We start from the raw sequence: 12,698 nt of genomic DNA, 5'->3' as shown, positions 1-12,698 counted from the left end.
ATTTGGTCATTGATAAGTGCATGTTGAATGCGTGAATAAAGAAATGGTCAATTTACTACCAAGTTGTGGAAGAAATTGAGAGCCATTTTCTTGGGCCCGGGAGTTTGTGTACAGATTCCTGCCTCTGTGACCCAAAGGTCACTAACTGAAGAACTCTCCGTTCCAGCCTTGTCCATCCCCTTTGATGCGGCGCAAACACTGGACTCCTTGGTGTCTCGTTTCCAGACAGTGCTTCAAGGAGATCTCCATAGGGTCCAGAAAAAATTCTTTGTTAGTAACATTCGTTCGAGTATTCTGAATTGTATGCCTCTACTGTACACCTAAATAATCTAAAGATATCAGTCTTTGTCATGTGCACACATGCATTTGCACACACAGTGCACAGTCAACTGTAGACATCCTTTTTTCTACTTCCTGTGCTCATTTGAAACCGCTTAGGCCCCTTCTTGCCCATGGGCTGTCAGAAAACAGGAAGGTCACTTGTGAGGGTTCGAATGTCCTCTCTCTCTCTTCCAGGCCCATCTGATCCCAAAAAACATGAGGCAGAGCTGGAAAATCCTTGTATGTTATGGACAAACATAATGTCTCTTCTTCCCCATCCATCACCATTACTTCACGCTAGGTGGCCCCCTGCCGCAGGGAGAAGCATCCTCATGGATTGAGGCTCCTTCCGTCCTTTTCTCAGAATCCAAAATAACTCAATGAGCTCAATAATGAAAAAAACATGAAGCAAGTCCTACTGTCACATGTGGGATTTGTTTTTTATTTTTTCATTTTTCTTTTAAAGTTAAATATCCATAACATAAAGTTTACCATTTAAACCCTTTTTAAGTATATGCCGTTAAGTCCATTGACTGTGTCGTGCAACATTACCACCAACTCTCTCCAGAACTTTTTCATCTTTTCCAACTGAAACTCTGTACCCGTGAAACACTAACGCCCCATTCCCTCTTCTCCCTGTCTGTCTGTTTTTAATGCAAAGGGAAAGCAAAGAAATGAGAGCACACCAGGCTAAGATTTCTATGGAAAATAGCAAGGCCATCAGCCAAGATAAATCTATCAAGAATAAAGCAGAACGGGAAAGGTAAGTCTCAGGATGCTCACTGTGGGGATGTAGCTTCGACTTGAAGACATAGACTCAACAGCGTTTGTGTGTGTATACACGCACGTATTCACATTCGAGATATACAAAACCCTGTGGGTTTTGACTAAGAATTCCGCTATTATAACTGCTCTGAAGATTTATTATTATTGCTGTAGAACAATTTACCACCAGTAAAATAAATTTACATTCAATATATGTTTACTCATTTACACACAAAATTGTATAAAATATGGCATAAAAATAAATATAATTCCAAAATACCCTTCCCGCATTCCATTGAGCCATTCTGCATGCATCTCACCTACTCAAGTGTAAGCCCATTCTGGATGGATCAGCTCTCCCAGCAGCGTGTAGAAAGACAGGCTACAGTTGCTGTCCAGCTACCCCAATTTCATTGGTTTTTAAAACACATCTCGGTTATTAACCATAATGAGTAATTTTAAACTTGAAATGTGATAATGTATAAAGCATAATACCATCTAGTGCATTCTCATGCTGAAGTTTTGTTGGATTAAATATGGCTTGGAATTCATGGGCCAGCAATGGGATATGGAATTCCACAGTAATTTGACCTGGAAATGAATTGCCTTTTCAACACTTTGGCTAAATTTCCCAATTGACACGGAATGTCATATGTGTCTCTCTAGAGAGATTAATACTCATTTTAATCAATGCTTATTTGTACTATCATGTTGTGGTATTTTTGGGTCTTTTTTATTTAAACAAAGGGCCATCCTCTGGATCTTATTCTCAGACAAGGAACTTTTTTTAAGGGCGTTATATATGTAGAAATGGCACCATCCACTTTAGCTCAAAAACATAAAATATTACAGCCATAACAAATCCTCATTAATTTGAACTATTTTAGACTCTCCAAAGTGAAATATAGAACTCAACATAATAAATGTGCTAATTATTAAATAGCTCTTAATCAACTTTTTAAATATGTTGCAACGTGGACTTCAGTCCTGTTGAGGTCAAATTATCTTAAATTCTGAGTTAGTGATAACTTAATTAGCAATGTCTTTTAATTTCCTTGTTATAACTTTGTATCCAGTGGTAGGTGATTCTAAACCATCTATAAATGGCTGGTTTTTCCAAAAATAATTTCTCTATGCTAAATAGCTACCTTCTAAATACACACTGTGTGTGTGTGTGTGTGTGTATCCACCTAATCAACTACTGAGAAATAAAATTAAAAATTTATAATCAGAGAGCTAAGAAAGACGTAGAAGCTGAAAAACACTTCTAGTCTTGGGTCGAAGAAGACATTTCAACAGAAATTACACAATATTTATAACTGGATGACAATGCAGGCACTGTTTATCAATGTGTCGTTAAAGTGCACAGCAAAAGAAACAATCAACAAAGTGAAGCAACATATGGAATGGGAGGAAATATTTATAAACCATATGTCAGATAAGGGGTTAATATCCAAAATATATATGGAACTCATACAACTCAGTAGCAAAATAGCAAAAAAACAAATAATTCAATTAAAAAATGGACAGAGGATCTGAATAGACATTTTTCCAAAGAAGACATACAAATTGCCAACAGGTAATTGAAAAAGGCTCAGCATCACTAAGCATCAGGGAAATGCAAATCAAAACCACAGTGAGATATCACCTCACACTTGTTAGAATGGCTATTACCAAAAAGACAAGAGGTAACAAGTGTCAGCAAGGATGTGGAGAAAAGGGGACCCCCGGTACTGTTGGGAGGAATGTCAATTGTACAGCCACCATGGGGAACACTATGGAGGTTCCTCAAAAAATTAAAACCAGAACTACTATATAATCCAGCAGTCCCATTTCAGGATATATATCCAAAGGAAATGAAATCACTATCGAGAAGAGATATCTGCACCCTTGTATTCATTGCAGCATTATTCTCAATAGGCAAGACATAGAAACAACCTAAGTGTCCATCAATGGATTAATGGATAAGGAAATGTTTTATATATATTATATCTATATATAATAACATAATATATATGAGTATTATACAACCATAAAAAGATGGAAATTCTGCCATTTGCAACAACATGGATGGAACTGGAGGGTATTATGCTAAGTGCTAAGTGAAATTAGTCAGACACAGAAAAGACAAATACTGTATGATCTCTCTTATACATATGTGGAATCTAAAAAAAAGCCAAACTCATAGAAACAGATTAGAATGGTAGTTACTAGGGGTTGGAGGCTAGAGGAATTAGGAACATGCTGATTAAAGGGTAAAAACTTCTGGGGATCTAAAGTACAGCATGGTGACTATAGTTAAAAATATGGTGTTATATGCTTGAAAGTTGCTAAGAGAGTAGATCTTAAATGTTCTCACCACAGAAAAGGAAGGTAGCTAAAGTGATATTACAGTGAAAATTATAGCCTAGATGCTATATTTTTAAAAGAAATAAAAATTAATGAGCTAAAAACTGAAAGAGGATATGAAATTAGAAAAACAGAGTGAACCCAAAGATCTCAGATGGGAAGAAATAATAAATTTAAAAAGCAAAAAGTATTGAAATAGAAAACAAAAAGCAATAGAGAGTATCAGCAAAAACAAAAGCTTGTTATTAGAAACAAATAGTAAAATCAGTAAACCTCCAGCAAGACTGATCAAAAAGAAAAAGAGAGAGAAAGCACGAATTAGTAATATTAGGAATGAAAAGGGAAATAACTGCAGATACAATAAATAATTTTGAAAATCAAGACTACAATACTACCAATGAATTTGAAAACTTAGATCGAATGGACAATTTCCTAGAAAAATGTAAATCTCTAAAACTGACTGACACAGGAGAAAACCTGAAAAGACCTATAATAACTATTACAGAAATTCAATCAGTTATATGCCTCTTCAGTCATGAAGAACACTCCACCTCACCAATAATCAGGGAAATGCAAACTGAAACAACAGCGTGATGCCATTTCATGAAATCAACCAGTTAACACAAAAGTGAATGTCTGACAATATACAGAGTGGGAAAACGTGGAGAAAGGGTAGCACCCACATACTATGAATGGGAGTACAAATTAGGACAAGGGCTTTGGAGTAAAGATGAAGTTGTTCATTCCCTACCAACCTGCAAGTCAAGGTATGCAACCTGGAGAAATCTTCCCCCATATGCACAAGAAGATATGCCCTGCATTTCATTCATTTCTTTAGTCACCAGATACTTAGTGTGCCAAGTATTGCAGGGCCCTATGCACCAGATCATCGTAGCATTGTTCGGAAATAACCTACTTTTCACTAATGGCAAAATGGAAATATTGTAGTCTATTCATAAATGGAAAAATCAATACGGCAGATGAAAATAATGGAATAGTTTGAAACATTGCTATACCTCTAAAACATAAGGCTAAGTGATAAGTTATCGAAGGAAACCCAGACTATGTTACCATTTAGGTAAATTTGGAAAACATACAAAACAATATAGTCCAGCAGCATCCACATCACCTGGGAGCTTGTGAAATGCAGAACCTCAGGACCGCCCCGGACCCGCTTAATCGGACCCTCTGCCTGGCAATCTGTGTTTTGATAGTACCTCCAGGTGATTTGTATGCATGTGAAAGTATAAGAAGCACTTGTATATATTACATGTGGACATATCCATGTGTAATAAAGATATTAAAACATGGATGGGAAGGTCCACCCAAATTCGGAATAGTGGTTAGACCTGGAGAGAGAGAAGGGTGAGAAACAGAATCAGGGAGAAGACAAAGGGGGCTTAATTATATCTGTAACACTTTGTTTCTTTTAAAAATATGAGACAAGCATGGCAAAACATCAGTATTGACTAATCTGAGTGATGGCTACACAGATGTTATTTATATTTTTCTCTGTACATTGTATGTTTCAAAATTCCATAATAAAAATAAAAAGGAAGTGATGATCCCATCCAGATAATTAACTGGAATATAACTCTTTCATAGTTAATATTATGTGAATTCCATTCGATGTCATACCAACTGTCATTTGTACCTGTTGCTTTTAGGCGAGTCAGGGAGTTAAACAGCAGCAATACTAAAAAGTTTCTGGAAGAAAGAAAGAGAGTAAGTATTTTATAATTTTCTTGGCACTCTTCCTTTAAAAACTGTAAACAATAACTCATCCTTAGATATCAGACTTCTGGCTCATTTGCTTAATTTGATTTTTCTGTACATTAAACATTCTAATCGCTCCCTGAAAGCTAAAGTAATCTCTCCTAAAGTCTTTAAGGTAATTATTTGGCACCATTTTATACAGAAAATGAAGCCAGGTTTTAATCATGCCTAAGTACTCTGTTATTTTCTAAGATTTTGGCAGGAAACATCTTCCCAATAAGAATTATGGGTTTAAACTCTCCTAGTTTTCAGCTACTTTTATTTCTTCTTTATTATTATTATCTCCCTTACTTAAATGGTAAGCTTACTAGTCATTCCTCATCCACAAGTTTTAAGATTACAACCTGAAGTTCATCTGAATTTTCTTTTTTTTTGTTTTTTGCAGCTTGCAATGAAACAGTCCAAAGAAATGGATCAGCTGAAAAAAGTCCAGCTTGAACACCTAGAATTCCTAGAGAAACAGAATGAGCAGGTATTTCACCTAAAAAGCATAAAAAAACGTAGGCTGCCAGCCAGCTTTGGGAGGCAAATGCCACGGCCCACAGTGACCCTTCTGCTAAAGCCAGTGACCTGAGTAGTGACATGGAAAGGTGGCTGGAAAAATTTGGTGCCTATTACTGTATTTTCCCCAATTCATCCAACATGAACTGAAAGTCTTCTTTTTTGAAGCGGGAGAGGAATGTGGCCATGGGGAAAAAAGAATCAAAAGTGATCATTTGAGTAGATTATGGGGATTCTAAGAATGACATTACTGAGAGGAGAAAACAAAGGTTATAAAGGACTTCTCCATTTTCATTTAGAGTTTTATAATTTGTAACCTAGAAGCAAGTGATATTATATTTAAGAGCAAACGAGAGAAAGCACCTATTTTCAATCTCAATCTAAAAATGAAGTTATAAAACTCTTAGGGCTTACAAGCAGGACCTAAAGTCATGAGCTGCGGTAATTCTACAAACCCCATAGAGTGGATGCCATACTCTGGGTGCGTTTTCCCAGCAAGGCAAAACACTAAATTAAAAAGTACACACAAATAAAAAGGGTTATCCAAAATCCAACTGTTTAGTGAGGCCATCAGGCATATACCAACACCAAGATAAATGGATGTTTACCTAAAGCAGAGGGCAGGTGGGCTCCATCGCAAATGGGCTGCAGCCCGTCAGCCATCCACAGTCTCATTTCAATGTGATGGAAATGCCTCTAGCGTAGATAGCCAAATGACCCTCAGCTGCAGTTTAAAATTCAGTCTATCTCAGTTCAAATTTCACTCTTCAGATATAGCTGGTTTGGATGTTATTATTTCTAGATAATTTACTTCCATCTAGAAACTATAAAGAGGTTTTGATGAAATACATACTTGTACTACATTGTTCTTTCGTATTTCCCTCCATCTATAAGGCAATCCTATTTAAGTATATTTTTTCAGAGTAAATGGCTTCCATTGAAGAACACTTAAGTAGGAATTACACTAAAAAGTACCTTTGCGAAAATAAAACCATAAAATCTTTTTTTTGTATTGCAATTGGGTAACAAATCCAACTTCTGGTTTCAGATTCTTGACTTTTTAGTGGATAGAAGTGTTATTCATCAACATCCTTCTGAGTTATGTTTCACATTTCCTTTTTAGCTAAATGCTTCTATTCATGAACAGTCCACAGATCCCCAGGGGAACACTAGATGTTTATTGTCCCATGGGTCCAGTTCATTTGACCAACTCATAGATACATCACGTTCTGGTACAAGTTACCCAGCTTATGTTTTTGCTCTTAAAGCACTGCTCAGAAAGTGTTCCTGGGGAGAAAATGACAATATGAATAAGGCGAAAGCCACCGTCTCCAAAACATTAGAATCTACTTCAGTGATTCAGGGCTGGGTGGGGATAAGGCTGCCTTAGAAGAAGGCACAATGAAGGTAAGGCACGGTCATGTTTCAGTTAACTAAATTAAGAAACTACTTAGAAATTATTGTGTTGCTTAGCAACAAGTTTGACTAAAGAATATAAATGTGCTAAAAATGACTCATCACTACAATGGTGGTGTATTTCAGAGCTAGAGAATACAGTTACCTGGTGGTTTTGGTCTCAGAACCAAAGTACACAATAAAAAAATCACTGTGAGCTTTTATCCCCATACATGGATAATTCAAACAGCACTAGAGTTCTTGCATTAGGATATTGGATTAGTGATAATTGTACTGATTTGACCATTTGGAAGGATAGTGGCTTTTTGTTCCAAAAATTCATATAATGCCTTTCAATATGTCATAAGTAATGTCTACCACCCACAACTGGTACTTGGAGTCACAGAAGCTTAAGAAAGCACAGAACACGCGAAGGCTTGAGACTTGATCAAGATTTAATGGGATTCAATGAAAATGAATTCAAGATATATTGATGCTTCTGGCAAATGTAGAATGTGGACTCGAATTTCTTTGTTAAGCTTTGCTTTACAAATATGGCCTATTCCATAACAAATTTAATCCCAGATCTTTCTAATACATAAATATATATATATACATATTTGGAATTTAAAAGTCAGAGAGCTCTCAATTCACTGTTACTCAGTGTGTGAAAACACTGTCTTAGGCACAGGGCAAAAAATACAAACACTGACTCCGTTTTTTCCCTCCTAATAGGCAAGGTCTGGAGCTATGTAGGAGGGCTCCCTTCATGACCAACTAAACCTTTCATTGGCAGAAAACAGTTCCCTGTCTCCAGACAATCCCAAACTTTTATAACAATCACCCAAACCATTGTTAAACCCCAAGACTTTTTCTGTTTCTAAGCCAAAGATAAATTAATGTTAACATTCCCCCTTAATCTCTCCCTTTATGGCTTCTTACTGCTCTCCTGCCATTCCACACTATGAGTGCTCCCAGTCGCCCCAAAGCAAAGCGTGGAATGGATTTGCTTAGTTAACTAGACCAGTGCTGAGGGCACTGGCGGAAACAACTCAAGTTTTAATATATTTTGGTCTTGATTCTGGATCCTAACCTGTGTCCTTTTTAAGCCACCTAATGGCCTTGTCTACTTGGTCAGCCAATTATTCATTTAAAACCCTAAAGGTCAGGGATTTTTTTCCAATTTAATTTTCCTGTGGACCTCCCAGCCACACGGTATCTCATCTTCTTGATGTGTACCATTTCAAACATTCACAGCTCCATGACTGTCACACCCAAGTTTTAAAAATTGATTCTTGTCATCAGTGCTATCATTTAATCAACAGAGGTGAGGGGTCTTCTAGAGGGAGGGATCCCCGCTCACTGCGGCAGTACAGAGGTGCAGTCCGGGTCAGTAGGCATTGGTTGTTTGTTTTGTTCTTTTTTTCTGTTGAGGTCAACTCGGGGGAAGTTTGTCACTGATGGTTGTATACATGTTTTATTCTTAGCTTTTTGCTTTTCTGTATATGGTTTTGCATTCATTTCTCAAATTCACTTCAGTATTCATTTATTTTATTTGTTTTGTATGTATGACTCAATTTTGACATTACTATTTTTGTACAAACAGCTTTTGAAATCCTGTCATGCAGTGTCCCAAACGCAAGGTAGGACCGAAACTCTGATAAGCAAGACATTGCTTTCCTTCTCCACTATGTCAGTATCCTCGGTGCAGATCCATTTATGATTCACATCTGGTCATAACTAATTAATATCTCAAGGGTTTGGAGTTAAAAGCTTGATTATTTCATGCTTGGATTTCTGATATAATATTGAAATCGAAATGCCCAAATTCCTTAGAGAATTATTTCTGATGGAGTTTTAGCCAGCATTTCCCATTGCAGACCTGGAAAACTCAAGTCACGCTAATGCAGACAGAGCCAGGCATCAAGAACAGTGACATACGGTTGTCATCTGAACTGGCCACAGCTAAGACTGGGTCACAGAGTCAGCTCTCCCACAAACATTAAAGTGACTGCAATTAATTTTTAAAGCACCCCACTAAAAGTTCATTGATGGTTTTTAATGACAGAGAGTTATGGTCTGCGTGCAGAACATTATACAATGTTATTACACAATGACTCTTGTCATGGTTTCTGCTCGATCAGGTCTGCCAAGGACCCTAATCACTCCTCATAAGTAAAGTGACTGTATAATTGATTGTCCAAACCAGGATAGTTTTGAGAGTGAAAAGGGGCACTGGACTGCTTACTAGCCAGGACTACAGGCATAAGCTGGAACAGTCGCTGGCAAATCGGGATGAATGGTCATGCTCATATGAGAATGTGGCTCTTGGAATAATCTTTTAGTGTCATGTGATTCTTGCTTCTAAATTGTGTTCGACATTGTCTTTAAATACTAAAGGGGAGAAGCATAGGGAATCCTTTATTACTATTATTGAACATAAAAGTATTTGATTTCCAGAGCTAATAATGTTTCACTGTCATCTCTTATAAATACTGTTTGTGTCATAGTTTCATGTTTGTATATTTTTCTCCATTTCTTCATTTCTTTATTAGAGTATTACTATACTTTATGCATAAAAAAAAATCTGGGTAGAGGGATCCATCCTTCTCAAATGTAAGCTGAAAGATAGTATTCTTTGGTGTTATTATATCCATCCTCACCAAAATGAAATTGAAAGCCAAATATAAAAATCAGAAGAGGAAAGAAATCACTATGGTCCATGGGTTAAACTAATTTTGTAACAGGACTTCATTTGGGACATTCAGATACCCATGTATGATCCCCAGAGTTGATCCAACCCTCCTGCTCACCTTCCATGTAGTTGGAGTACCTAAGCAGACACGAATAGTAACATCAGAGCACTTCTGAGTCCTTCTCTGAGTTATACCTTTGTATATCCATGTTTCTATTCTTAAATGTCCTTTATTTCAAAGTGATGTGTCACTAAAAGAGGACAAGGGAACTTTATTGTTCCTCCAAAAGATATATGTGTTGATTGGGCAAAAGCATTTAATTGGAAAGTAAGAGTTGAAATGAACCCATAGATTTTCCCTCATTGCTAAGCAACTGTTTGTCACCAGAACCTGCCCCGCATCTGACACCTCTCTACCTCCCAAACCAGCTGGTTGTCTTCGTGACAGTCTTAATTCACGAGATTGAAGTCACCATGGCTTCCTTCCTGGGGTAGCCTATAACAAATTAATTACCGCAGAGAAGTGAAAGCCCATAGGCATAGTTTTTGGACGATAGGATTCCAAGAACCATACATCTTCCTGTAATGTTCTACCTCCAGGATACTCCAGCCAAACCAATGTGATATACTCCCACCTAAACTTCTCTGTCGGTTAGAGTCTGAGGGAATTACTTTTAATTAAATTTTAGGCTACTTGGGGAATAAATTGTGTATAAGCAACACTTATTCTAAAAGTGATCAAATTATCTATACATAGTCAAGGCAACATGTTAGTCTGTAGAAACTAAATCAAACATTTTGACGTGACATAGTCTAAATATCGAGTGACTGGCTCAGCCTCTCTTCAAATGATTTTCCTGGCACTGTGTAGACCAGACCTTCTCAAACTTTAATGTGCATAAAAATTTCCTGAGGGTCTTGTTAAAATGCAGATTCTGACTCAGTAGGTCTGGGGTGGAGTCCAAGATTCTGCATTTCTTATAAGGTCTCAGGTTATGCTGATACTGTTGGTCCATGGACTAAACTTTGAGTAGCAAGGACATAGTGACAGCATCAGTTTCATGGGAGAAAAGAGGCCAGGGATGCTACATGCCTTCAGGAAAGGATTTCAACCTGTAAGGCCATGTTTCTGATGTTACAGGCGAAGGAGATGCAGCAGATGGTGAAATTGGAAGCCGAGATGGACCGCAGACCAGCAACAGTAGTATGAAACTCCAAAACGCAAACTGACACAGCAAAACCACGCAGCATCAAAAGATCACTACCAAACTTCTGGACACAAATTCCATGGAAGAAAGCTGTTGTCCTTTGTGTTTCCTTTTGTGTGTAGACAAGACGTTACCTGAAACCACAGAGATTTAACCTTTGGGATATTGAATTTCCTTGGCCAACCACAAGTAGCTACAAATCCACAAAACTGACTATTCCAGTAAGGCAGAATTTAACCACTGACAATACAACTTAAACATGTTTGCCATAAATCCCATCACAAGTCAATGAGCTTGGTGTTCACAACTCTGCTTTGTGATGCTTTAGGACATGTTTGAGCTGCAGCAAAAATAGTGCATTAGCAATTTAATAGCGAGCGCATGCACTAGTAAAAACCCAACTCTGTCTACAAATTCATCAGCAGAAGTGGTGATCTGCTAAACAAATAATTTTGCAGAATTTTTCTACAGCTAAGTTACCTCATCAGTAAGTGCCATGTCTCTACCATGCCATAAGGAGCTAATTTCCTGTAAAAGTTGTGGAAATTATTAGAACCATAGAAAAATAGAACAGTGTACCTGTGCCAAAAGTCATCAGTACTCAAAGGAGAACTCTGTTAGGCACATTACACCTGACCTTGCTTTATAGGAATTGCTTCTGCTGATTCCAGATACTACAATTCACTATTACACCATAAAGATCGTGAAGTGGTTATTGGCAAACGTTTGTAAATGTGACCATGTATAAAGTATTTATACTCCTAATTCACACTGTTATAGAGCAAAATCATCTAAGTATTGCCACATGACAAGACTAGTAAACAGGAATCCTAGAACTATGTTTGCATGATGCACAAGCACCAATTAAGACTAATCCGTGCAGGCACAGTTAACCTAACGCCAAATAAATACTGGTTCAATAAACGTATGGCACAGAATATAATTTGACTATCAAGACTTTTCGCATAATGAAGAAGTCTATATATATGTGTATATGAATTATGTGGGCATTCTTGATACTTCAAGTTCTAGTTTCAAAAAAATACATAACTAATTTAATTTTACACAAAAATATTTATGCAGATTTTCAGAATTTCATATCAGGAAATAACCTTTTTATGTCTGTTAAATATCAAGACGATTTGCTACAGTGTTAATCTGCATGGTCTTTAAGCCTGCTGTAGTTGTGTGGCAGACAGTGCATGAGAAGTATTCCGCTGGGAATGGAGCCATGCCGCCGAAGCCAAGAGGAGCGCATGGAAACCTGGTAGTCTAGAACTAATCAGATTACTGATTGTAGGACACAGAACACCAACTGAATTGTTGTATATGCTTGTACAAACTGATTCTGTGTGTTCCTCTGAACAAAGCAGAGAAAATTATGTTACCGTCAATATTGAAACCAAACTTCCAACTTCTCTAATAAAAAATTAAAACACATTGAACCTGTCAGAGTATTTGCTCCCAAGGATGCTTTCCAGTAACGTTTTTGCCTTTTCCACAAATGATCTCTTCATTATTTTCAAAGGAGGCTTATTCATACCCACAACACACTTTTTCCCCCAAGTGACACAAAATAGGCTGATACTGGTTGACTCCCAAATGGAAGGTCCTTGTTTTTCGTTTTCTCATATTTACAATTTGGACTGGCTTCTGAGAAGTTTCTCTGGTTCCACATTTCCTTGGAA

General features: G+C 37.2%; 1 protein-coding gene across 17 annotated transcripts in view; it reads left to right on the top strand.

The window, feature by feature from the left end:
* Positions 1-12,450, top strand: part of PLCB4 (phospholipase C beta 4) — a 389,234-nt gene extending 376,784 nt beyond the window's left edge. For 14 of the 17 annotated variants that reach the window (XM_023626126.2, XM_070247453.1, XM_070247462.1 and 11 more), the window contains 5 exons: positions 983-1,084; positions 5,103-5,160; positions 5,597-5,683; positions 8,714-8,750; positions 10,944-12,450. In XM_023626126.2, coding sequence (XP_023481894.1) covers positions 983-1,084; positions 5,103-5,160; positions 5,597-5,683; positions 8,714-8,750; positions 10,944-11,032 — 373 coding nt within the window. In that variant the 3' untranslated portion in view covers positions 11,033-12,450. The remainder of the gene's footprint in view (positions 1-982; positions 1,085-5,102; positions 5,161-5,596; positions 5,684-8,713; positions 8,751-10,943) is intronic. The other 3 variants (XM_070247466.1, XM_070247461.1, XM_070247467.1) reach the window with 1 other exon arrangement.
* Positions 12,451-12,698: the final 248 nt, after the last annotated feature.

This window comes from Equus caballus, chromosome 22, assembly GCF_041296265.1.
Source record: "Equus caballus isolate H_3958 breed thoroughbred chromosome 22, TB-T2T, whole genome shotgun sequence".
Lineage (NCBI taxonomy): Eukaryota > Metazoa > Chordata > Mammalia > Perissodactyla > Equidae > Equus > Equus caballus.
This window is presented reverse-complemented; position numbering and strand designations above follow the sequence as displayed.